The 22,300-nt window shown below is 46.1% G+C and overlaps 1 protein-coding gene across 12 annotated transcripts in view; it reads right to left on the reverse strand.

Moving 5' to 3' along the window:
* The window catches only part of TSPOAP1 (TSPO associated protein 1), a 61,409-nt gene that overhangs the window by 23,239 nt on the left and 15,870 nt on the right, over positions 1 to 22,300 (reverse strand). For 10 of the 12 annotated variants that reach the window (XR_008467663.1, XR_008467664.1, XR_008467665.1 and 7 more), the window contains 13 exons: positions 21,722 to 21,811; positions 19,760 to 19,882; positions 19,256 to 19,360; positions 18,855 to 18,905; positions 12,686 to 12,869; positions 12,152 to 12,372; positions 9,737 to 9,846; positions 8,706 to 8,815; positions 6,441 to 7,256; positions 5,764 to 5,915; positions 3,372 to 3,965; positions 1,062 to 1,364; positions 591 to 770 (listed from right to left, as the gene is read on the reverse strand). Coding sequence is in view for 8 of the 12 variants with exons in the window: in XM_054208616.1 (XP_054064591.1) it covers positions 591 to 770; positions 1,062 to 1,364; positions 3,372 to 3,965; positions 5,764 to 5,915; positions 6,441 to 7,256; positions 8,706 to 8,815; positions 9,737 to 9,846; positions 12,152 to 12,372; positions 12,686 to 12,869; positions 18,855 to 18,905; positions 19,256 to 19,360; positions 19,760 to 19,882; positions 21,722 to 21,811 (3,039 nt within the window). In the remaining 4 variants the exon portion in view is untranslated. Of the gene's footprint in view, positions 1 to 590; positions 771 to 1,061; positions 1,365 to 3,371; positions 3,966 to 5,763; positions 5,916 to 6,440; positions 7,257 to 8,705; positions 8,816 to 9,736; positions 9,847 to 12,151; positions 12,373 to 12,685; positions 12,870 to 18,854; positions 18,906 to 19,255; positions 19,361 to 19,759; positions 19,883 to 21,468; positions 21,665 to 21,721; positions 21,812 to 22,300 lie in introns of those variants that run through there. The other 2 variants (XM_054208615.1, XM_054208614.1) reach the window with 2 other exon arrangements.

Raw genomic sequence — 22,300 nt, forward strand, 5'->3', positions numbered from 1 at the left:
CACGAATTAACACGATCACTCACAGTTCAACTCAGCCAGTATTTTCTCACTTGTAACATCTGAGCTGCGAAGCCACGGCTCTGTGCCTACAAGCCATCCGTTCCTACACAGAGCACCAAGGTCTAAGAAAAATGATCCGCGCCAAGTTATTCACATCCAGGAGTGTTTGCAGGGCCGAGGCCAAAATATTCTGTGTCTGTTTTGCCTTAGGAGAGAAGGTGGGTTGACACAGGATCTACAGATGGGCGGACTTTACAGATTCCTGTGTGCTCACTGTTTATATCTGTATTAAGAACTTGATCAATAGGATTGATTTTTAACCCTGGGTTCTAAAGTTCGCATTACACTGTGTGTTTTTCCAACTAATTAAACCCTGGGTACATTCATTACATATAAACACCCTTCCCTCTCACAAAGAGCTTGCATTTTCACTAGCTTAAGACAGCACTGGGAGTAAAAGCGGAGCAGGCGGACACTTAGCCAAGCACTGGTGAGAGCGCTGGGCTCAGACCGGCACCTCCTCCTGTGAGCTGATGACATGGGATGGCTGCACTGGCGCTCCCCGCAAGCATTACTCCGCTACCAGTTACCTTTTCCCCATTCTCCCGGTAACATAGCTCTCTCTGGTCCCACTTCTTCTCTTCCAGAGCTTCTGAAGACAGTTCATCTTCTTCCTCCTCTTCCAAAATATCTGAAAGGTCGGAACTACGGTTGTGCTCAGCAAAAAGGGCCAGCTGTCGTCTTCCCATTTCAGACATTTTTTCTTCTTGCTATTGAAAAGCAAAACAGATTTGCTCAGTCCCCCCAGGCACTCTATTTCAGCAATAAAGTAACATTTTACCTTTCTCTCGTACTCAGCTAAGGTGTGGCAGAAAATAAACTGGGCAGCACCCAACGCGGCAATTGGCACGTGCGTACACAAACACACACGACACACAAAACCGGCAGACATGTTTTATAGCCTGCAGAAGAACAGTACTGCGTAAGACTAAAACCGAGGGGTGTCATATCCAAGCCACGTCCCTCCATGGGCAGAGACATTCAACCACAGTTAAACAAACCTCTCTCTTCACTCTGGACATTTCTTTCATCACCTCCTTGCCAGGGGACAACCTCAGGAACTCCTGGCAGCTGCTCCCACCCGCGCTTGTGTCTTGGGAAGCGTCCTCTGTCCCCTCAGCCTGGCTGGGGGAGGGCAGAGGCTCTTGGCTCAAGTGCTTCTCCTTTTCCTCTTTCTCTCTTTCAGCATTGGGACCTTTCGGTAACTCTTCCTCAGAGCACGCATGGCAGGTCTCCATACGTATCTTCAGACTACCGTTAGATGGGCTTTCCAGCTCTGGCGCTTTGGTTACAGATTGCTCCATCTGGGAAACAAACCAAAAACCGTCATCGCAACACTGAAATCTGAGAGAGATGTCATCCAATACTTGAGAACCAAAACGGGGACCTTCCCCCCAAAACTCTCTGAGAGAAACATGATGCATCCTCCGTCATTGGCACACGAAGATGCTAGCAGGCATCTGGGAAGGTTGGCCAGCTCTGGAACAAACCCCTCCCTGCGGTTAGCTGCAAGTAGACACACGGTCTTTCTACTGCTGCGGCTCCGGCCACTGCACGTGGCTCACGCTAGTGACAGGAGCATATCAACAATAACTAGTTTTAGAACCACAAGAAGAGCCCAATCTATACAATGAGGCCAGTTCCCACGCTCATGTGCCTGAGGAATGTCCTACACACCAGCATGCAGATTAGCTTGAGCTGAGGACGCTATCCCAGTACTTCTTGGAGCTGGTAAGGGCTGTGAAGAAAAGGGGAATTAATGAAGAGTGTACGCAGAGAGTACAACTGCACGGACTCACGGTTAGGTCACCTAGTTGGATTACAGAAATTTTAAATGTTTAGCCTGTTTTTCAGTCAGTTCAGTCTGGTGATTAAGAAAACCTCTGGGAGATGGAGGAGTGGAACCCCAGGAATGAGGAGGGTTAAGGCAGGTGGGCCTTTGACAACCACCCCTTTCCCTAAGCCTCGCTCTAATATAAGGCAGCCTCCACTGTATTTGCAGTGGAGCACAACCTTGTCCTTACATACTAGGCACACTTTGAAAATATTTACAGGAGCAGACCCCTGGGGAGATTTAGACACTGCGGTGCCTAGTTTCTAAATGTCCCCTGGCTCACGCAAAAGCCAGACCGGTCTAGATCTCCTGGTGATCCTGACAGCTAGGATCCTTCTGCCCTGTGTCTCTTCGTTGACAGCCAAGTGAAGACACACATCTCGAGCGAGAAGGATGATCTGCACCCTGGAAGCACCCATTTCACTCCACTGACTACAAAGGAGACAAAGAGACCCACCCCCTTGTAGCCATCTACACTAGACATCCAAACGTAGGCAAATGAACCACAACAATTGACCTGAGGTACTGTGAGTAACACGTGACCAGAGGTTGAAGAATGACGACTGCTATTTTGGACTCAACATGTCGATTCTTCTGTGTATTTACCTGGCCTTTGGTCTTGGGCCCACACAGCTGCCGATGCTCCAGCAATTACCAGAAGTCTTCCCTGCTTTTGTCTACCCCTGAGCCTTTGCAAGCTCATGCTGCCATGATTAATAAGAACATGCTGAATTTGACAGTTTGAAGCACTCCCTCAAATCTCCAATGTCAAAGGTCAGAATGGGAAAAAGATCCTTTTTCCTGATATAAGACATCACACACGAACAAGATCCACTTCCCACCTGTCACAGAGCGAGCACCTTCTAGATTATTTACCTTTTTCTTCTTGGGCTCTCTGGCATCATAGAATTACAGAACAGTTTGGGTTGGAAGGGACCTCCAAAGATCATCTAGTCCAATATCCTCACCACTGTCCTAAAAGAGCCCTGAAAGCACTCACCCACCTACAGGATTCCAAATACCCAACGTCAGGACAGCTTGCCAGTTCTTCTTCAGACATGTCTACCTTGCTGTGCTGTCCACTAAGGTGCCCCGTCATGCCAGAGTGCCTACTCTGCTTTGTGCTAGCCCACTAGACTGGAGAAGACCCTGTCACCTCACAGAGCACAGCAATGGCAGACTAACACTGACATCATTGTCAGCAGGAACATCCTTTTCGCCTTCAATCTCTGATGAATTCTTGCTTTCCTGACTCTACTCCTGCTCTGCTTACACACAGGCGATCAAGCAATGAGCTTCACCTGCTCTTCCTGGTACACAAAAGCAGCCAACGCTCCCCGCTGGTTTGCCAACTACATGGCCCAAAGGCAACAGTGTGTCACAGAAAGATGTTCCGTAGCATTTTGTTCCATTCACCAAAATGATCCATCCTCCTTCCCAGCACACGTGGAACTGGGCAGGAGATGTAAGGGCTTACCTGCACCTCCGTCCCTTCACCCAGACCTTGCAATTCTGCTTCTCTCAAAGGGACACGCTCCGTACCCTCACTGGGGAGCACGGTGCTGCCAGCTTGCTGAGGAGGCACAGTCAGGCATTTCTTGTCTCGTGCAGCGTCCGATCCCTGTGGGGAAGTGCCCGGAACCTGCACCAAGGAAGCACTGGGAGAGGAGAGGTGAGGCGGCGAAGAGGCTTTCTCTGGCAGCGATCGCGCTGAGCCATCGTGGCTGGAGGAGAGATCAGTCAATTTGGCATCTGAGCTATCAGCGTGAGCTTTCTGTCGAAGCAGGATTGCAGCCGTCTGGTGCGTGAGTGCGCTGCGTGCAGGCAGGGAGCCTCTGGGCTCTCCACGGGACAGTCTAGAGGTAAAAGTGGTAGAAACAGCAGAATTGGAAGGTGAAGAGCGGTGAGAGGCTCGCAGCAAGACTGAGGAAATCTGGGCTGGAACAGAATCCACCGACTCTCCATACAGAGACATCGTTCTCACAGAAACTTCCCGGCACACCTGGAACATCTGAAGCTGGGACAAGTCCACCAGAACACTCCCAGCTGTTGGAGAAGTAACTTCTATCGCCTGCAAGCAAAGAAAGAGGGAACAATTATTGATTGCACAGCTCAGCCCTTCTGAGAACAACAATTCCTGAATCCAAAGTCAAGGACTGTCCACAAAGCTCTTGATAGTGGGCAGGATTCCCACCCTTCTGCACAATATCAGGGAAGAGGGAATAGTAAAGAGAAATTTTTACTATAACCATTTGAGAAACTGGACATTCCATAAAATAAGGCTATATTCCCTCCTACTCCAGGTTTTAAAACTCTCCTTGCTCCCTACACTTTAAAAGGCCATACCTTTTTTTGGCCTCCCTTTCGCCTACCTTCCCAGACTCCTCCTTTTTTGACCTGTGTAGAGGAAAAAGGATTTCCATGATAAAAGAGCAATTATCCAAGGAAGCACACACCTGCTCTGTTTTGCATTGTGCTCCTTCAAACAGCTGTGCTTTGCCTTTCCCATGGCCAACGGCCCAACATCATGCACGCAGAAAACCGCAGGTCACTTTTAATACAGAATATCCTTGGAGGTTCTTTACCAGCATTTGTCCTGGCCCCTGGGGTGTTTGTACACCTCTCCCTTTGCCTGTTCCTAATTTGAGAAAGGGACGGAGAACTACACCTCAACTCCTCACAGTCCAGAGACAAGCCACAAGAGGTGGCAAGGTTGTGTACTTCTCTCTGTCCGTGTCCTGAGGACTCTTTGCTCACTGAGATCATGGCTTCCCCAAGGATCAAGCCAGTGCCCAGGGTGAGACAGAGGAGGTTGACGCTAATTGTCCTGTTTTCCTAGTGAAGGCTCCTGCCACAGAAACTCTCCCAGCTTAGTTATATCAAGAACACATCAAAAATCTGGACAGATGTCTTTTTTGGTGTGCGTGAGTCAAAACAAACGGCCCAAACATTGTCCCTTCTCTGATATTATTCCTTTCCAGGCCAAGGACTGTTGTTACCTCCTCATGGCATGCTTACTTTTTGAAGCCTTTTCCATATTTCTCCATATTTTCACATATTTTTGACTTTTCCATATTTTCTACCTTCTCCATTTTTTGTCACTATCCATGTCCTACATGGAGAGCACGGGAAGATTGTTTTTAAAAAGTGACTTTTTTTTATTGCTCTTCATTTTAACCAAACCACCACTTTTGGGTATAACACCACTGACAAGAGATTAACTTATTGGGTAGCTTTCTGATTGACCCCACTGCGGTGAGGTAGTGTCACCAGGCCTCTTCCCACCCATGTTTCAGGTGGACACGCGAAAAACAAGGCAGATGGAAGACACTCTAATATCAGCTTTAAAAACATACAGGAAAGATAAGTCAATGGCAAGGGAGAGCTTAGGAGCAAATTACAATCTAAGCACTCTAATGAGGAACATAGAATCTCCCTACTGAAAGAGCGTGAAACACTGTTCAACCATCGTGGTTGCGTTCTGCTGTCACTGTGTCTCCTACTCAGGATCCCACGAGTCTGGATCAGCCATGCATTACCAAGTTACTGCAGCCGAGTTGGTCCCCATGCACCACGCTAATGACATATTAATTAGAAAAGTCCTCTCCCGGTTAAAAAAAAAAAAAAAGTTTCCTTGCTTTTGAGAGTATGGCCTTGTCTTCCTTTTTCTTTACCTCTCACAAATACACAAAGTACGCCCAGTCCTGGCTAGGTGACAGGAGCACCTCAGTGACATTAATATTCATCACGTCGGCGCTGACCAGTACCGTCACCAGCTGCTTTCCAGGTCTTGAGGCTCTGCGACTGCCCGCTACCCCTGCACCAGCCACCCCTGCACAACCACCAGCCTCGCCCAGCGTGCACAATACCTTCTGCCCATCTGCATACACAGCGTAACCGGTGACTCGAACTCCATTGGAAGATCCTTCAGCGTCAATGGTGACAGGTAACCAGCTGATAACGAGGATACCTGGTGAGGGACCAGCTTCTACCTGGACATCTAAAGGAGCATCAGGTGTCCCTGCAAGAGACCAAACAGATTTTGCTCATGCTTTCCTCATTAGAGCCTAAAGCTAAACTAAACCCTGGCTTGAATCAAAGAGAAAACTCACACTGGACCTGCCACTGCAGAACCACACAGACTAGCCAGGTTACTCTTGGGAAATGATAGACAGGACCAGAGAAAATAAGGCACTCTTGTTCTGTGAAAGCTTAAATGAACAGAAAACAGAACTTTGCAAAAGTAGCTGAGGCCAAGATGCAGCAAACCCTTAGAGCAAGGTCATGGCAAACCACATCTTCCATGCCCCGAGAGGCATGCTGTTCAAATCAGCAAAGGGGATGTCTCCCCAGAGCAAATGAAAAAAAAAAACAGATAATTTTTTAAAATAAAAGAAGAAAAAGACTAAGACAAAACAGGACAGCATCTCAGGCTTTGGGACCTAATAAACCTTACTTCCCTTCGCCCCAAGGCTTCATAGCAAAGCAATGGCAGAGCGCACTGCTCCAAGCACTCCATGCACAGTGGGCACGACTGCTCTGATACCTGCTAGTGGGGTAGTGAAGTGTATCACAGCTGAGTTCTGCTCCTGCCCCTCTGGCACCTCTTCCCAAGGTGTTTTCAAGGGCCGGGCCTCCAGCTTGGCAACATATGGAGTGCTCGGCTGCAGGTTGCGGAAGGTGTACCAGTAGACCCCAGGTTTTGTTATGTCACATTCCTCCCCATTGAGATAGACTGCGTGGTTGTAATTGCTGTTGCAGGGAAGCCACGTCACCTCTGCTGATGTGGCAGTGACGCTTCTGACTTTCAGCATAGTCGGTGCCACACAAAAATCTTGCCCCACAAAGAAAGTACATCGCAGTTTATCAGAACTGCCTTGCTCTGTCACAGTCTGCACAGATACACGGTAAGCCTTTGTCTTCAAATCCAGCTTTTCAATCACTGCTTTGGTCTGAAAGCCACTCTTCACATTTTGACGTAGCTCTTCATCCACATAGATGTTGTAGCTTTGTATGTCTGGGCAGCCAGCTGGCAAAAGTGGTGGTTCCCAGCCTACAACTATGCTTCTGGCAAGCTGCTTGATCAAAGTCAATTTTCTTGGGTAAGGCACTGCTGTATGACTAACAGGTTCCTCCTGGTCTCCTTCTGCTCTACTGGCCAAGGGACTGATGCTACTCTCTTCAATGGAGAAATCACTCTTATCTCCACTGCTGGTGCTTGCACTGACAAAACTTTTCTCCTGGTATGAACTATGGGTGAGATCATTCAGTTCCGAAGGCAGAAACATCATGAGGTCATCATCTGAAACTCGCTCAACAAAATTGGAGGGGACCAGCCCTCGCCGGCCATCCATCAGCTCCCCTAAACAAAAAACAGGAAACCTGTTACCACTGCACCTACCGTTCAGTTTTCCAACCCATCTGTGAAGACAACGCAACAATGTCTACGCTAGTTCATAACTGTGCTGCAGTCAGGAATGAAGAAAATCCTCTGGGAGGTTATTCCTGGCAAAGTTTCCTGCATTTCCTAAGGCTGCCCTAGTTAGATCCTAATGGCCACAGTAAGAAGACACACTGCTCCGCACATTCCAGAGCCAACTAACTAGAAAGTTGGTTTGTGCAATTAGCTTAAGGGTTTTTCCTTCTTCATTATCCTATTGTTTCTCATCACAGCTCTTTCACTAACTTAAGTGTCTTTTTCTAGCCTTCCCAAACTATGCAGATTGATGATTTTACGTCTTCTCCCAGCCATACAGATTTGGCTTTTGTAGTACTTCCTCAAGAAAGTCCATCTTTCCAGCTCTGTATTAAGCTCTCACCTTCTTTTTAGTTTGTTTACTTTGTTACACTAGCTTCTGTAATAAAGATGTCCTAAAAGAACCCACCCGGATGACTGACACTACAGCACTCTTGGTATGTGCAAGGACCAACAGATCACAACTGAGCAGTACGTAGGGATTGTGCTTACTTTCCCCTTTCAAACTCTACCTATAGCAAATCAACTGAAAGCAGGGAAAGCAGAAAATATTAGTAAAGAATAACTTTTTTTTATTCTTTAAACAATAAACAAACAAATAAATACATGAGAAGCTTGGAAATAGAAAGAAATAAAGAGCCAGAACAGTCAAAGAGCAAGCAGTGCAACATGGCATGCATTTGCCTCAGCTCTTGCAAAGCGCCTCAGTAAAATGAGGATCCTTCAGACCATTAAGAATGCCAGCTCCACAAAGAAACTTCATTACAAATGAAGTCCACAATTCTTGGTTTTGATTCCACCTGCCTGTTAGCCAAGCAGCACCACGTTTTCAAAGATGCCAAAAGAGAAATGCATTGTACGACACCAAATAGGATAAGGACTGTAGTTTGGGCTGCTTAGCTCATACCCTACTCTGCCAAAAGAGCAAAAGGTAATCGAGGCCGTCAGCTGCCTACAGCTCACGATACAGTCACTGGGAAGAGGGAAACAGACCATCTGCAGAAGGTGCCCAGGGCTGAACATGTTTCTCTCCATGGCTGGGGAGGAACCATATGGGGATGAAACCTGGAGCTCTGCTGAAAGCAGTGGTAAAATTCCCACTGAAACCACTAGACCAGGATTTCATGTTTTAAACTTAATTTAATCTTGACATAAATAAACCCTTTTCCAACAGAATCTGTTCTTCCCTCTAACAAACTGACTTTGGGCAGAAAAACTTTATCTTGAGGTTTCAAGCTTCGCTAAATTCCTCTCTCTTTTTTTTTTTTTTTTTTTTTTTAAAAGAGATCACCTCTCCACAGCAGTTCGGTCACATTTTGTTCTACTAAAACACACCTTCAAAGAAGCCATCTTCATCCATGTCTCCATAGATGTAAATATATTCGCCAGCAGTCAGCGGAAGCTCTGCCTCTGGATTTTCGTTAGGTCCATCAAAAGGATTGTAGCTGAAATATTTACAATATGAAGGCTTACTTTGAATAGGAACTTTCACAGCAATACATTCAAGCTGTGATGTTACATCAGCGTACAATTCACATCGGGTTTTTGCAAGCAGCAAGTTCCACAGGCAAAGGCCAAGACTCGAGCTTACGGTTTTATATATAACTAATAATATATTGCTCCGTGTTCAAATAGCAGGGAGGAATAATTTTCTGAGTAGCAGAACAGATGTCTTGTGACGTCTGAAGGAACAGATCAGAGTGACTCAAGAAAGTGCTTAAAAAGAGAGATGTGAATTACCTGAGTGCCTGCTGTGTTTCTGAGCGTACCAAGTAGGAAAGTTGTAGGGCTCTGCCATTTCTAAAATAGGCATCCTTAAATTCACCTGCACTCTTAACTATTTTATGTCAATAGCTCTCTACATTTCATGTACTTAATAGTTTTGAAAAAAACAAAAACAAAACCAAAAAAACACCAAACCAAACCCAAAGCATGGAAAATGCCCCACACATTTAAGGTACGCTTTATCAGCCACAGAACTGTCATGGACAAGCACAGCAGAGAATCTCAAAATTCTTATGTTTAAGACCCTAAGAATGAGCTGATTTATGCAAGAAGAAAGTTAACATGAGTGAAGAAAAGGTTTCTAGCCTTTTTCTTCGTAATTATCCAACCCTCGGGATCCAAGTTATACAACTCTCAGCGCTGTAGCTCTGCATGTTAAACTGAGGTCCAAAAGCTCCACTAGGGTGAAAATGAGAAATGCACTGGTGACAGGATTTGGACTGCTGGTAGTTTTAACCTGCCTACCTCATCAGGGGGCCTCTCACCCAATACCCGTCCCTAACAGTGGTTAACACTAGAGAAGAGGGTAAACTGTGAGATAACCTGTCTAACCTCATAGACCACAAGAAATGACTCAGTACCTGTATCGAGCTAAGAACACCTGGAGCTTTGCGGGGCCTTGGCTGCCTGGTTCTGGCATTAGAGAGATGCTGTCAACATCCAGTTCTTCCATTTCACTTGCAGTGTCCACCTAAAAACATTAAAGATGAAGGATATGATATGGCCCAAATCAGAGTAAAGGAATACTCAAAGCATTCGAACATCAGTGAACAAATACTCTAAGCTCATGGTGCCAGCCTGGCCACTGGGCTAAGAACTACCTGGAAGAATGACTTTTAAGGTGAAGAGGTAGAAATAAGACGCAATAGCTCCAAGCTGCAGCTTTAGGGATTCCAGTCAGACATTAGAAAAAACTCCTTGCCCAGGTCGGTGATGGAACCGCGGGACAGGTTCCCACTGAGGTAGGGGATCTCCATTCTTGAAAAACTTCGAGTCTCAGCTAGGCAAAGCCGTGGTCACACTGATCTAGTGTTGGTGACAATGCCACCTGAGGAGATTGGACTACAGACTCTGGAGGGCCCTTCCGCCCTACATATCCATAATTCAGTATATTAATTTCTCGGTATCGCTAAATTGAACAAAGGACACCTTATAGCCCTATTAGATATGTAAGTCTCTAAAAGCTTTTGTTCAGGCAGTTCCTCTCCAGCACTTGTAAATACTTTGATATAATATTTTTGTGCTTTCAGAACATTAGAAAGCTCTATGACTTCCAACCAAAGCTCTATCTAGTCCAAACAGCTGGCTCTGGTACCTGCCAGTAGCACATGCTGAAGAAAAGCATACAAGAGACAGGGCAAGCATGAAATTCTCCTCTTCCTGGTACAGCCTGTTGGCTTCTAGCAATCGGCTACTTATGGACTTCCTAAGCTGGAGGCTGCACCCTGAATGCATTTGGTGGCTACTGGCAGAAGCATCTTTGAGAAATTTGTCTCAGTCTTTTTGATCCCATTGACATACTGGAATTTTACATCCCGTGGCAATGAGCTGTGTAATGCAATCACACTTTTTGAGGAAACGCACTTCCCTTGTCTTTGTTTGCAATGGTGCCAATTCAAGCTGCCTTTTTAAAGCAGATCTCAAAACAAATGTATTATTGTCGAAGACCCAGAATACAAGGTAGGTATTTTTTCTAGTATCTGAACTGCCAAAGTTAATTTTTCAAAGAGTTCAGAGCACCTTTTCAACGTAGCGTACTGCTCGTAATGCAATCTTGCATCACGTGCGAGAGTAACAGACACCTGTGCCCTGTAACACCCAAAGGCAGACCCAAATGGAGTAGCTTTTAGCAGCCTGGCTAAACTCTGGAGTGTTCCCACGACCATGCGTTGCTGAAGCCAAATGCTCTAAACGCTGGCTGTTTTCCAAGGTTCCCATGCTAGACCTTTGTAGGCACTACTGGCCTTGGAGACATGGTGGCTTCCAAGCTTTCTCTTACACTAAAAAAATAGTAATTTTTCCTACTACAGAAATTACAGTAGTCACATACCTGTTCCTCCACAGGTGTGACTTTCACTTTGTCTCTAAATGTGGCAGCTTCTCAGAGCTGTGGTGGACACTGCCTGCCACAGCAGGATCCCTTCATTAGTGCCCTGGCCTCGGTAGCTCAAGACTTCAGTGTGCTCCACACGTACAATGAGGCACTCCACAGGGCCTCGAAGATTTTAGCACTCAGGAAATAGCCGTGGACCAAAAGAGCAAAAGCTGCTTCCCACGCCATCACGCCTAGCCCTGCTCACAGCACCACTTTACCCTAAATTGTCACACCAAGCGACGTACAGCGGAGAGTATGAAAGACTGTTTACATGAACCCTACAATAGTCTGTAAGAGCTCCTGGGGAGGAGAAGCAACAACCGTCTATGAGATCTTGGTGACACAAACAAGCAAAGCCTATTAATTTCATCCCTCTGCTAGCACAAACTCAGCATCTTTTCATGGTTTCTTTCACCAAGAAAGATTTCTTACTTCACCAAGTAAGATTTTTAATACCTAAAAGCACCAGCAAAAAAGTTTGAGCCCCTTATCCACAGCTCAAGGCCAAAAATAGTCTGGGCAGCTCCTCAGCATGTCAAAAACAATAGTTTGGAGTCTTTGGGTGTTTTAACAGTAGCTGAGATGTCACAAGGAAGCTTAGCAAGAGCTTTCCCACACTTCCCACCCATCAACCTCCCCATCCCGCTCCTTCTCCAAGTGCCCAGCACTCTGTCTAGCCAGTTGTTTCCTTCCTGGAGCACAGCAATACGTTCAAATGAGCATTACAGACACAGGCATCCAAGGCCATTTCAACTTTTTCCTGCAGCTTTTCTCTTGTTTTTCCCCCATTTTCTTCAGGCAGCCAGGAGGGAATAAATGCAACATTATTGGGGCTCTCAGCACTGCATTTATTCCCTTGTGTCTAGAAAGCACGGGCCGCAGAGGGGACTCCCATACTGACCTCTGGAGTTGGGCAGGATTTTGGACTGTTCTGCATGGATTCTGACTTCGAAGAGTTTGACTGAGATTCCACTTTCTTGGCTTGTTTCTGAGAACTGGTAGCAGCAACTGGGGAGCCACCAGTGGCATCAGGCGCCCGCTGTGACGACTCCAACTCATCAGTCTCTTCATTGTGAACCTTCTTTGCACCCTGGTGAGGGAGCAACCCAGGAACAGTCGATTCTGCAATAAAATAATCCGTCCATTACTTTTAGCCATAGGCAGAATACAAGATCAGCAGTGAGCATCACAGTGACCCTTTAGAGCAGCTCAAGCCTCTGAAAATGTGACTCATTTAACGGTGCAACAAACTGGACACCCTGGGCTCTCTTTGGTGAGAGAAATGCCAAATTCTCTTTATGACTACAAAATGAACCAAAGGTATTTATGAGAGAGAGATAGAGACAGAGATCCCAAAAGTTAACTAAACATTTGCATTATTTCCTTTACACCTTTCCCAACAACTCATTTGTCAAAACACTCATAGTGTAATTACCCTTCTCCCAGTGGGGCTGTGGGGTAGAGCTGCACAGAGCAAGAGGAAGCTCAGAAGTCACCAGCGTAGAGGTGAGAAGGTCGATTTTTCCTGTTTGAAGCCGGAATTGTTTGAGTTCCTGAGACAGGAGGCTGAACTGCTCTGTTTGACTGCGACACTGGTCTTCCAGATCTTTCACCCGGGCCTGGCAGGAGAGACACAAGATGAGGCACAAACCCATACCAAAACCACTAGTGAAGGCTCCAAACACCATTTGCCTTTGCCACAGCTTTTCAGTGAGTCTCAGACTCCAAGAACCTAAAGGTGTGCCCTGCCCAGGAATGGTCAACAGGAACTGGCAAATCCATACCTACAGGATCTTTGAAAGCCCGAGACTCACCGTCTTTGAGGAGACTGACTGCAAGCTCAATTAGGAATTATCCCTGAAATGCTGGGTTTGAACTTCAATATCCTATCCAAGCCCCGCATAAGACAAGACAAGATAAGTCAAAGATAAATAAGCCTTGAAAAGAAAAAGACTTTGCGTGTTTATGGTAGCATTAAAATCACATTTCCAAAAGGAACTGCTCTTCTGATGCTCTATTTCATCCACCACTCCAGAGGCTCCAGCAAGCTCCCAAAACCTTACCCTGGCCTCCCCAGATTCTGGGCAGGACTCCTGATTGTCCCTCCAGATCTTGGCTCCTTCATGCACTAGGAAGGGCAGAGAGCATCAGCACCCTGTCCCGTGCTGCAGAACATTTCTTTGATGTGGGCAGCTCAGATGCTTTGCCACCAGGTCCTCTGGGGATGACTTGCTCCAGGAAAATGCATGCTGAGTACAAGAAACCTACATCTCAGCAAGATGAGAGGCAGGGGAGCCTTGGAGAAATACTATGGAGAGAGAAGGAGACGTTCCTACTAGAGAACCATTTGTATTTTCTAGTATTCTCTTTCTACCACCTCTACATCTTCCCCTTCCAAAATATTGCTGAGTCCTGGCTGTCCTTACGCGTCCCCACATAGTCTGTCATTGTAGGCATATCAATTCCCAGAAAAACGCAACTCCTTCCCCTCTTCTCACTCTTCTACTGTGCAACAGCTTACTCTGGCTTCCTAGACAGATATCCTGTGTGGACCCTGCTCATGCACTTCAGGTAATAAGTAAACAAAAAGCATTAGCGCTGGATGAGAATACATTAGCTAATCAGCACTTCTTCAATTGACTTAATGCAGAAAATATTTAATTTGGCATTAGCGCACCTGGCTGAGGTGCAGGCTCTGCCTTGCAAGAGATGACATTTGTTCTTTTTTCTCTTAGGGCTGAGATCACACCAGGCTCTGTAGTCACTCTTCTCATCATTTTGCATCGGTAAGATGCATCAAAACAGATGACGGCATTGTGCTCTTCAAAATTTTCCATTCTACAAAATGTTTCTGAAGAGCCTTTTTCTCCTTACAACTCCAAGAAAAATTATGCCTTGAAATATTCTGTGAGACAGAAAGCCTGTTTTTTAGGCATCTCTAAAAATAATATCTGACCTGGAAAAAGCTTTCTTTCTGGTCTCAGAGTACTGGTAGTTCACTCCCTACCAATTTCTGAGCGTGCATGCATTTTTATTTTATCAGTGCATATCTGTTTTAAACATGTCAGTTTATCCCTTGTTTCCTTCACAACAAGCTAGGAGCGCTCAGTCTTTAAGGGAAGCCTGGTGAAGTCTCTGAAGGCTGGCAAGAAGAAACTGTTTCTGAAGTGAAAAAGAGTATCAGATGCCATGAGCAACATCCAGAAGCATCTGCATTTTCCACTTGCTCACTGAACTCCCTGTTAACCGAGTCACGTTGTACGGGATTCCACTGCAGTCATAAGGGCTCAAGTTTACCTACAGTTAAGATTTTTCACATAAATGCTTCTCCCCTATGCATTGCATCTTAATAGAGAAAAGAAACCATAAACAGTAAAAACAGTTGCACTGGTTCTGTAAATTTATTAATCACCGTTTAATCCATTTATGCTGGTGTGCAAGTCAATAGCCTGGATAATCCACAGCTTAATTCTGAGATACCCAATTACTCAGGTACCTTTTAGATCTTGTGTTGTTCAAAACAATGGACGAACATCCCTTAAGTATTACTGCCACATCATACACAATGGGTACTTGTAGCAAACTACTTGCGGAGGTTCACACACAGCTGGGCAAGCAGCAAGTTTCCAGGGCAGTGCTAGGAGGCAGGGGGATAAGGAAGAGGAGCCTCAGGACATGGCCAGGAGCTTCAGGGAACCAGCAGGAATCAAGCTCCAGACACAGAAGAGAGAGGAGACGTCTGTGTCTAAACCCAACCCAAAAGTGGGGAAAGAAGAGCCACACACCAAGTGAGAATGAGTAGCATGACTACCAGAAGAGGCTGCAAGAGCAGGGAGCAGAGCTTGGCGGGGCAGGGGGATCACTTTAACCACCAATTCAGGTGGTTCAGGTACTCTGATTTTCCACACCAAGCTAGACCCAAGCACCACCAGCTCAGCCCTGTCCTCTTAGACACTCTCTGTCTTGGCTGCTCTATTACACTTCTCCTACAATTGATGTTCCCCTTCCAGATGTCCCTTGTTACCTCTATCCGTATCTTCTGCTACATGTTTCTGAGATCAGAGAATTACGATTTTGCTAGAAGGGAACTCAACAGGTCTGCAGTGCAAACTCCTGCTCAAAGCAGGGCTAAAACCAAAGGGATTAACGGAACACCCATAACTCCACACAGATGTGGGTGCTACTTCTACTGCACGTGGGCATATCCTAGTAATATCCTTGGGAACTTTTAGGAAGGGAATTGGGAATGGCCCAACACTGCACTGGCCTGTTTGACCAGACTTGTGAATTAGGCTGATATTTTTAAAAAATTACCCTCTCTCAAACATTGCATTTCCTGCCACAACAGGTTATTCAGAGCCCACCACTATGCACGGCAGTCACAGCTGCTTCTCCTCTGTGTGCACGCCTTTGCACAGTCAGCGTTACCTGTCACTTCATCTCCCCATTACTCAGGGGATCTTCTCACAACTCTCTGCAGACAGATCTGAAGGTGACTGTTGAAAGCAGTTTCCTATCAGCTACAAACCCCATCGCTTCCATATTAGCCTTCTTTCCAAATCATTTGTGAACAGGCCAGCTAGCACAGCTCCCAGACTATAACTTCATTAGTTACTACCTCTTCTGTGAAACTATTAATTCACAATCTCTGCTTCCCGTCTTCCAACTAATTACAAAGGCAGCAGGACGTGTCCTTTTCTCCATGACATTTTCACTTGCAGCAAGATCGCCGTTGCTTTTGGGTTTTGAAGGAAACACTTCACCCTTGGAATGCAGGTATTTCCCAAAAGACCTTCAAATGTACGTGACACATGGAGAAGGTGCACAGTTGGACAATTCTAAAAATCTGGAAATGCCAAAAAAATAAAGCTCCTAATTCTAATTGGCTGAGAAAGCAAAGCATTTGAACAGAAAAACAGCTGCTCCATTAAGCTCATAGTGGTAGCTCCTTTAATTACATGTATTTCTTGGAAGTGACACTCTTGCAATCTTTTCCAGAGTATAGTTAAAACAAGAATATCAAGCAACTGTCAAAGTCAGGACAGAGGAGAAAAACATCCTGTTTGACAGGGTTATAGCAGTACCTGCATGCAATCCAAAGTACTCTGATGGCAAGAAGAAAAGCAAAAAGAGATATAAAACCACATCAGCAGTTACACTAGCCAAAAATCAACAATCTGCCAAAGATAACCCAACCCTCAGTTTGAATGAAATTGTTTTCTCAACAACTTACAGCGTCTGCCTTGTTCCATGCTGAGATTCCCACCTCATTCCCAGAAGCATCTGCTTGCTAAACAAAAGCCAAGTCCCACATACTGAATGCACGAATAAGAAAACCACGCACTTTCTGAGGGTCTCCAAATCACAACATGCTTTGAGCCAAATCGCAATATGCTTTGAGCGTCGGTGCTAAATTTCAAGCCCTCTTTTCCCAGCACACTGCAACCACCCATAAAATCAAGGGAACAGACACTTTGCGTCCCGACCTTTCCCCAGGTCTGAAACCAAGGAGTGCTGGGAAGCCAAGTCACAGCTCAGAACCTGGCTTTGACGTGATTTCAAGCACCTAACAGCCTGCTCAGTCATGCACCCTGCTCCTCGGTCAGGGAAAACCAGCAAAGTTAAGAAGCTCTATTCACCGTATTTCCTAATAAAATTTGACACTGGATTGCTGAAATCAGACTGCTGCCATTTGCACCTAGGCAGTGCAAAAGGCAGTTGAGATCCTTGTCTCATGTACTTTGGAACCACTCCAGAAGGCCTTCATTCCCGTGACCTCAAGGTTTTCTTTCTAAGCTGAGAGAGTCCTTGTATCCATGGCCCTTCTGCACACCGAAACCATCCTGTACCTCTCCTCACCCCCATCGCTGCCTTGTCACAGAACTACAGAACAGCTGAGGCTGGAAGGCAGCTCTGGAGACCCCCTCGTCCAGCTCCCTCAGACCAAAGCAGGGTCAGCTCGAGCAGGCTGCCAAGAGCTTGGTCTAGTTAAGTTTTGAACATTTCCAAGGAGGAAGACTCCTCTTATGACAATTATGCGACTGAATTCTTCCAAAGGGAAACAGACCCATCAACAGACCCATCATTCTTCATCAGTATTACATCAGAAAACAATCCAAACACACGTAAAAGTGACAGTACGCAGTGCAGGCACCCTAGACCCCCTAACATTGCCCTACGCTGATGTTTTGGAATTACTATGGTTATAGTTGTCATCTAAATGACCACTGCTCCACATTAAACTAGCTTTTAATGCTATCTTCTCTTTCTTTGGTCCATCTAGTGTCACTGACTTATAAAGCATCTCTGTACCAGTAACATGAAAGCAAGAATATTTAACTGATAAGACCCTTGCAGAAGAACACAACCAGCCTCTCAAACACAGAACAAAATGACCGTCCCTTTCTTCCTTTGCAGAGGTAGATGTCTAGTTTAAACCTAAGTAGCTTCTCCAGTCCTTCAATTAATTAGTTCATAAAACATTTGGCAAGTATCAAACCTCCTTTCCCTTAAAGGCTGCCAAGAAGCCAGATAAATACAACTGATGTAAGAGCAGCACCAGTATCAGCTCTGATCCTGTCTCTGCAGCTGAAAGCATATGTCCCAGAAAGGACGTGGCAATGGGGCAATACATAACATCACGTCCCCACAATATTCACCCTGCCTGCAACAATTTCAACCCCATCCAGTAGGAGCCCAGCACTCTCAGGCTCTACAGTTCAGATACAGGTCAGGCGCCCTCCAAAGTGGATGCTCCTTGCAGCCATGGAGCAACCTCCCCCATCAAGGACACTTACCATCTTGCTCAACTCTCCTGGGCTCCTAACGGCCACTGAGCTGCTGCACAGCAGCGGACACGGGCAATTCAGCCTGTCATCTCTGACCACGTGTCACCACTACAGACAGGGCCATGGCCTCATTAGCATGAGACCTCACTCTCTGCCACTAAATCACCACGTCAAGTTCCAGGGTTTGGAACTTTGCCTTTGCAGCTCCAGGACTCCACGGCCAAGGTTTTCTCCAAAGTCATCCTGATAAATGCTGAGATAACGCAAATCATCACATCTGCCAGGCTGCACCGTTGAGCTGTCTGCTGCCACGACTAAGCCCGTCCTGTGTGGATGGCAGAGCACCCGCACAGCTGGTCCCAACCTAGCAGATGGGACAACAGAGCTGCCTCAAACTTCATCACTCATTATGCTCAGGCAAAGGTCACATTTCTCCCTTTTTCCCCCCTAATAAAAGGGCATAGAGCACATATACACAAAAGAAATTTCAAATCATGTGGACACAAGCATTCCTCCTTCCCTGCACGTGATCCTGGAAAATGGAGCAGCAGATCTGAGGTTGGTTACTTAACACATCCCGGAAAGGGTTGTTGAGCACAATCTGAATGAAGTAACCCATCTGAGGGCCGAGCAGGCCAGGATTTAATCCCTGAAAACTTTGACCCCAGAAACTACTCTACCAGCACAACCGATACTTGTTGCATCCGATCAAGACATGAAAGCATTTTGCTCAAGAACCAACAAAACCCAGGGCATCAAGAAAGCTGACATTAAGAACAAAAGATACCAAATCCATCTTGTTTTCTTCTGTCTTACCTCTAGAAGCTGTACTGCTCCTTCATGTTCTCTTTTTGCCTCTGCCTGTGCCTAAGAAGAAATAAGAAATGGAGTAAATAAGAAAGCAGCCTACCTAAGTTCACTCTGTCATCATCACTCTGATAGACCACTATCGATTTAACACGCTGTACAGACTGAAAGCATCTTTGGACAAACAGCAGTGAGAGATCAGAACTGCCATTTGGGAGAAAAGCCCTTCAACTTTGCTCAGGTACCAGAGTTTGCCTAAATGCAGACAGCCTTCCCTGGTATACTTTATCCTGTAAGCTCACATATACCTCCTCCATACACTGCACTTCCCAGGAAAACAAGGTGCAGGAGTCCCATCACTTTCCAGGGAATCAGGGAGTAAAAGGTCCATTCTCTCCCACGCTGCATACCTGCTGCAGCCGTCTGACTTCCTCTTGCTTCTCCTGCAGGACTAGCAGCGCTTCCTTGTGCTCGACTTCCAGCTGCTGCCTTCGCTCAGCCACATTTCTCATGTGCTGCAGAACAATTCACAGAGAGCTGAAGGGTGACATTACTGAAACACTGTCCTGTGTCCTACCATGGGCCATGAAATCAAAACATGGCCTGTATTTCATGTCACCATTAAAGAGAGGAGAAAGTAAGAAACTCTTACCACAAGGCAGAGCAACAAGTCAAAGAAAATCATTGAATTAGTGATGGCCACCTTTTTTTCCCCTCCCACCCAAATCCCTGCAGCAGCCTTTCTAAAGCACCAATGCCCACTTTGGAAGGCCATTTTCCAGGATCCCGCAGAAGCAGAATTCCCAACAGCAGCACAGAGACAAAAGAATGGACAAAAAAAGCAAAGAGACAACATGTGCCATCCAAAAGCAGCATTAATGGACAGTCCTTCCAGCCATGTGGATCCTACTGACCTTCAGCACCTGCTCTAGATTCTCCAGCTTGCTTTGGAGTCCTTGATTCGTCTGAATTACTGAATCCCGTTCCTTAGTAACTAAAACAACCTGCAATTTCAGGTCAGCATTCTCAGATTCAACCTGAAGAGAAAGGATTTTCAATTAGCACAAGTAGCCATAGGTATTTGTTGTATAAATAATGGAAGATAATTTGTTTCTGTATCTCAATAGGTTGTTTTGCAGACCTGCTTTCTACTTGTAATGATACCAAAATCATGAACCTCCTCTCCTTCTAGCTTTCACTCAAAACAAATACATGTGCATTTATATCAGTCCTTAATGTGATGAGCACTTGATTTGCACATACTGCTTCTCCCCCCGTCTTCCCTCCCTGTTTGCAAGGAATAGGCTACATACTGAAGAGACAGGAAAAGGGAATAAAGGTCTACAAGCCTTTTTAACCTCAAACAGTAGGATTAAACACAGAGAACAGTACAGAAAGACATGACAGCCTGCTGAAATCATGTTCACCTGATGACCATTAGCAACACAGGTTAACAAGCAAAGACAAACACTTCCACTTAGAACAAACAACTACTAAATACGTAGGAAGCCTTATGCATGGCGGCAGCACTGACACACAGGACAGACAAGTAACTTTGTAACTCTTGTGCATTACTTTTGGCCAGAGAAGCTGGAAACAGAAACCCCCAGTGGATCTGTAACTGTATCTCTGGCTTGTATCAGGAATAACGTGGCCAGCAGGAGCAGGGAAGGGATCGTGCCTCTGTACTCGGCACTGGTGAGGCCTCACCTCGAGTGCTGTGTTCAGTTCTGGGCCCCTCTGTACTAGAGGGACATTGAAGTGCTGGAGCGTGTCCAGAGGTGAGCTGCCAGGCTGGTGACGGGTCTGGAGACCAGGTCATATGAGGAGAGGCTGAGGGAGCTGGGCATGTTTAGCTTGGGGAAGAGGAGGCTGAGGGGAGACCTCATTGCCCTCTAGAACTACCTGAAAGGAGGTTGGAGAGAGGTGGGGGTTGGCCTCTTCTCCCAGGTGAATAATGACAGGACCAGAGGAAATGGTCTGAAGCTGCGGCAGGGGAGGTTTAGGTTAGATATTAGGAAGAATTACTTTACTGAAAGAGTGGTCAGGCACCGGAACAGCCTGCCCAGGGAGGTGGTTGAGTCACCATCCCTAGAGGTGATTAAGAAACATCTAGATTTGGCACTGCAGGGCATGCTCTAGTGGCAGAGATTGTAGGTTGTTTGGTTGGACTCGATGATCTCAAAGGTCCTTTCCAGCCATGAAGATTCTATGATTCTATGATCTTCCTTGGAGTACCAACTCTTCCACCATTCTCACACACAACGTGTTTGTAGAACACAACCCTCTGAGGTGCAGCCACCCTCCCCTGAAATCCGCTCTGCAAACTGAACAATGCAAGTATCCTGCCTTTATCCCAAGATCTGAAAGCTTTGGGTTTTCCATCTGGCAAGGGCAGCTCTGAATTGCAGGGGTGGCTTTCTTCCCTGTCCCATCATCAGCCACCAAATCCCCTCTTTAAGGATGATAAAAGAACGTCAGAGGTGACCGAGGACTTTTGAACACACCATATGCTTGCATAGCTTGCCGTGATGGGTTCTGCTCTACCACCACTCTGACCAGCACACACTGCTCCCCCACCAACCACTGTCCGTCTTTGGTTATGAACTCATTGACAAGTTACCATGGGTAAACCAAGAATGAACTGAAGTAAGGACAAAGCATCTCACTCAAGTCTTGGAAAACTCTGTAATAAAAAGACAGCAGTTAACTGCTCTGCTCACAGTTACCATGGGGTATGCAGGACAGAGAGGCACACAGACGGGCACGCAACCATTACTCAGTTGGCAACCTGAAAACATAGCATGCTAGCACGTGCTTCTCAGCAAAATTTTAGAGATGCTAATGCTCCGTCTGACAAAGATACTGCTCTTTACCTGTCCGGCCCATCCAGCCTTCTCATTCAGCTGCAAGTTCTCTTCAGCCAGTCGTGCATTTTCACTTTGTACCTCCTGCAGCTGGATCTCCTGTCCAGAAACAGCAGGCATTACTACACCGAGGCCCTCAGACTAAATCCCCCAAATCATTCTGCAGAGCAGCTCCGCCACTCCTGTTGACTGATGATGCAGGATGATGATGGGATGCTGCTTGAGGGGTGGAGGGCAACAGCGTGCAGCACTGCTCAAGCAGGTACCAGCCCTGTGCCAGACAAGTTTCTTTCCCATTTACACAGCCTCAAAGCTTCACAGCTCCAGTGTCACACTATTTATATACTGCTATTCAGAACTCAACCTCCACCTACAACGATTCATCAAGTTTCACTGTTGGTTCAAGTTCAGAGCCTTCTTGACAAATTTCAGTTAAGGAAGAAAAATTATTTGGAAGAATGAGGCTAGAGAGAGTTTTAGAGTGCAAACTCAAAAGTTTTAAACAGCTGACTCTAGTCTGAATCCGGGATTCAGCCTGGAGTTAAGAAAGCAACACGAGCCAGCTATCACCCTGCCTTAGAGAATATT

This window comes from Rissa tridactyla, chromosome 7 (genome assembly GCF_028500815.1).
Source record: "Rissa tridactyla isolate bRisTri1 chromosome 7, bRisTri1.patW.cur.20221130, whole genome shotgun sequence".
Taxonomy (NCBI): Eukaryota; Metazoa; Chordata; class Aves; order Charadriiformes; family Laridae; genus Rissa; species Rissa tridactyla.